Raw genomic sequence first — 4,285 nt, 5'->3', positions numbered from 1 at the left:
AACAGCCCAAGCTGCAGGACGTGGGATGTTTCATTCAGTCTGCGGTCTGGCTGTTGGTTCCTTCCGTCCATCTGAACTCGCGTACATGGTTATCGGGAATGGGTATAGATGAACAAAAATATGAATAAAACTCTTTAAATCTTAGATTCTGCAAATGTACAGCTCAACTCAAACTTGTGTGTATTGTAATACCATAGTGAATGATTAACTGCAAATAATTTAATTTATTCAAGAAATTGTGAATATATTTATAAACATAAAAAAAGGCTTTGGTAATAAAAGAGAATCAAAACATTTCTGAGTTTCTGGAAATATACATATTTAAAGCACAATTTCACTTCCTTTGTCCTTCTTTTTCGAGATGGAGGATTTACATTCAAACAAAAACATGTTACCATAATGCCAAAGTTACCATAATGCCAATCACATTATTAGCTAAATCTCATTAGATCGTTTTTGAATAAGCCCAGGCTCAAGCGGTACATATCATAGAGGAGCGAAGAGAAAACCATGTCCTGCATCATCATTATTATTATTATTACTGTAACCATGGCAGCGGACGGCGGCCAGCAGCTCTCGTGAGGCTCCTAGCCGCGTGATTGACAGCACCATGTGCTGGCCTTTAGCCGCTGCAGTGCACAGCCCCTGACAAGGGGGCCGCAAGCCCAGACACATAAGCCACAGAGAGTGGCCGTCCACACAACAGCAGCAGGGCGCTCGGAAAGAAACGGGTGATGTGAAAGGGAAGGGTTGCACACCGGCGGGGGTGAGGGGGGGGGGGGGGGGGGGGGGGGGGGCAGCGAGAATGCGTTGGCATGGCTGACAGCCGGCGACCGTAGCGGGGGTCCGAGGCCGTACGCCGGCGCAAAGCGGTGGTACTTCCGGCTCCACGGGGGCCGGGGCCCGCGTCGGGGCCTGCACCGCCCGCTCACCTCTTCTTGCGCGGCAGGTTGTGCGTGCCGGCCGGTTTCTGCTCACTGTACTGCACCTGTAAAAACAAACAGGCTGTGGTTGGAGGCAGGTAATCTGAGCCCGCTGGAGCGCGGCGTAATGGCTCCCCCGAGCATCGCGCCCTGCGAGGGGGGAAAGCGCAGCGGACCGGGCTGTAATGAATCATTTTTAAACACAGGAGCAGAGGGGATTAATCACGGGGAGGAAGGGTTTGAGAAGGAAACGGGTGCCGTATAGCGAGCGCCGTACCCCCCCGATCTGCCACCTCTTCCTCCTCCTCCTCCTCCTCCTCGCCCTCCACCACAATCACAGTATTAGAAGCAGACTTCAACTGTTTAAGGTGACCCAGCAGGCTGGAGAGGAGAGGGAAAGTCATAATCACGCTACCGAGTTGCATTCCCTTTCCAGGGAGAACTTTGCCCGAGGCAGGAGAATGGTCGGTACGATTAGCGGTTTGTTGGGCTAGAGAGGCGCCGCCGACGGACTTTATCTACACCTGTACAAAGCGTTATCTTCGCCTGAACCACGTCTCAAAGTAACATGGTAACTTTGGTGGATTTATCATTTTTTCTCTGGATTCAAATTTTCCCAGGAAGCTGGCATTTGGAACCGCAACCAAAAAATGTTTGCTCGTCTCCCTTTCCCAATTATTTTGTGAGGCTCCTTTATGCTGATTTTCAAAACATGATTTCCAAAACGAAACTGTTGCAAATGTATGTCATGTTCGACATTAAAAGAAAGCCAGTGATACTTTCTCCAAATTACCCTGATGATGCAAAGCAGAAAAATCGCAAAAATGAAAAAATAAAGGCTTTAAATAAAAAAAAAAAAAACCTTTTGAAGCCTATTTTCTAAGCCCTCAAACAATACGGTAAATTTGTGTGAATAAAGGTAAGAGCCGTATGCTAATTAGCCGTTTCTGATTATTAGAGAAGAAGAACAAAAAAGGGGACCGAGGGAACAAAGTGACTGCTGGCTCCATCTACCACATGAAGCCGTCTTCAGAACTGACAGATGCTTCTCATTTCAGGACAGACCTGCTCAGAAGTTCCCCGTTTGAGGTGCACCTCCGAGATGTGCAGGAGCTCTAATTGCCAAGTCATTTGAAAAAAAGATAGGAGTCACCATTTTTTTTTTTTCGTGTACCTCTATCTTTATGCAAATATACATCTAGAAACACACGCCTTTGTTTGTGGTGGATTTCAGTGGAACCACACCTGATTTGGAAGAGTGTATAATATCAAAAACTGAAAAGTGCAGCTCATTGTTCTGCGGGTCTCCTCTGTGTTTGATGTTTTTTAAAGGTTATTTTCACACGGCATTAGAAAAATGTGCCTATGGTGAATCTTAAAGATGTGTTGTTTCATTTTTTTCCGGGTGTTTTATGATTGAACACTTCTACGTGCAGCTTTTTTCTTTGCCTTACAACCACCTAAAATATTTTTGCTTCCAAAGGATTGTAAAAGTGAGTCATTTTCAAGGACTTGTATCCCTTTGGGAGGAGTACGTGTAAAGGGATTCTGAATCAAAACATGTATTCTGCGTCTTGTTTTGCCAGCTCAGTTAGCCAAATCTCAAACAATACAGGCTTCCTGCAAGGACATCACAGAAGGTAAAGAAACGAAAACCACCAATGGTTGTAGCAGAGACGCATCAAGGGAGGAGAGAGAAAGAGAGAGAGAGAGAGAGAGAGACTAGGTGAGCGTGGTCTGTGCAGACTCCAGACTGCTCTATACATGGCTGAATTCCACCTCGACCGTGACAGGAATTCAAAGGCTTTTTCTGTAGCATTTCATTTCCTCGTCACACAAAACCAAACCGTCTTAGTCAGAGAATGTGGCACGGGGGATGAAAAGGGAAAAATATATATATTAATCGACTTATCCAGATCTACTTATATCCTGCCAGCTCTGCTTAGACCCGTGATGTCCCGAGGATGACACATCAGCCGCGGCTAATATATGATCACATATGGCAGCGGAGGGGAGCGGGACGAACCGCCGCGTTAATTGACTCTCCTGCGTCGCGACGTGACGAGCGAGCGCGATCAGAGCTGCCACCGCCGCCGCTCCGAGACGCCAGGGCTGGAGAGGAGCCGGCCAATCGAAAGCCTCCGCCAGTGCGGCCGCGGCGTAATCAGTGACAAAACCCCTCGTTCCACGGATAAGTATATGCTGAGTTCCGCCGCTAAGGTGACTGCATCAAACCGCATCATGTGAAATAATTGGGCGGGGAGGTTTCTCTTAGAGGCGAGGGTCCATTAATAATCAAACAGAGCCAGAGGACATTTGGTCAACACTTGGGAATACTGTTGAGCAAACAATGCAGATTATCTGTGGGGAATTGTGTCCCCCTCTCTGTATGTAAAGTGAGATGCTTACCTTTTGAACATCAGAAGGCACCCTCTTGAGGAACTCCAGGATTTCATTATTGTCGATGGCGTGCGGGCTGCGCAGCTTCTTGGTGAATTTGTTCACGCCTTTGGACGGAGGATCATGTTAATACACCGAGGTGCCATGTTGGGGGACGATGTTTTACAAAGTGCCGGGGAAAATAAACGCCTTGTGTAATACAGCAGATATTAAATAAACCAAGTCCTATTCAAGACGGCTCGGTAGTTAACCAGTGCCATTTGACATGGGAATTGAAATGGCTGCTCATACATAATAATAAATCAACATACACTACACATTCAGCTTTTTGCCACCAAACATTTCATGAGTGTTTTTTGTTGTAATATATACACTCTTCTACCGAAACCACTTTTGCTGCTCTTTGCAAAGTAAATGATCTGAGTTTTCCCTATACCCACACACGCACACACACACACAGACACTCAAACCCACGCTCGCACATGCATCCACGCACGCATACGCTCACACCCATACCCAAACATCCACACACACAAACACAAACACACACACATAAAGAACAGGGCTGCGTAAGAGAGAAAAGGTATCCTTGGGGCCCTGTAGGCGTGGGGGCCCCTCTATTCAGCCATGGGAGCCCCTCCACGTGCAGGCGGAAGAATCCAGGGACTTAAATACGTGAAACAACTTGAAAGGCTCGCCTGAGCACCCAGAGAGACAGGGGGGAGGGGGGGGCTAACTGGAGGGAGACAGATGAGCGTCTCACAGGCTGAGAAATTGTTTTTGTTTGATATGTGTGCTTTTTTGTGGTTGTTGTCGGTTTAGTATTGATTGTGTTGCAGGCAGAGAGAGGCAGCGAGAGAGAGAGAGAGAGAGAGAGAGAGAGAGAGAGAGAGATGAGAGAGAGAGAGAGAGAGAGAGAGAGAGAGAGAGAGAGAGAGAGAGAGAGAGAGAGAGAGAGAGAG

The 4,285-nt window shown here is 47.2% G+C and overlaps 1 protein-coding gene across 1 annotated transcript in view; it reads right to left on the bottom strand.

The window, feature by feature from the left end:
* Nucleotides 1-204: 204 nt before the first annotated feature.
* The window catches only part of mctp2a (multiple C2 domains, transmembrane 2a), a 25,705-nt gene continuing 21,624 nt past the window's right edge, over nucleotides 205-4,285 (bottom strand). Inside the window, exons 20-21 of the mRNA XM_079742861.1 lie at nucleotides 3,333-3,430; nucleotides 205-988 (exon numbers count right to left, since the gene is read on the bottom strand). Of these exons, the coding sequence (XP_079598987.1) occupies nucleotides 929-988; nucleotides 3,333-3,430 (158 nt within the window). The 3' untranslated portion in view covers nucleotides 205-928. The remainder of the gene's footprint in view (nucleotides 989-3,332; nucleotides 3,431-4,285) is intronic.

Source organism: Pollachius pollachius, assembly GCF_949987615.1.
Source record: "Pollachius pollachius genome assembly, chromosome: 9".
Taxonomy (NCBI): domain Eukaryota; kingdom Metazoa; phylum Chordata; class Actinopteri; order Gadiformes; family Gadidae; genus Pollachius; species Pollachius pollachius.
The sequence above is the reverse complement of the archived record's forward strand: the minus strand, read 5'-3'. Positions and strand labels throughout refer to the sequence as shown.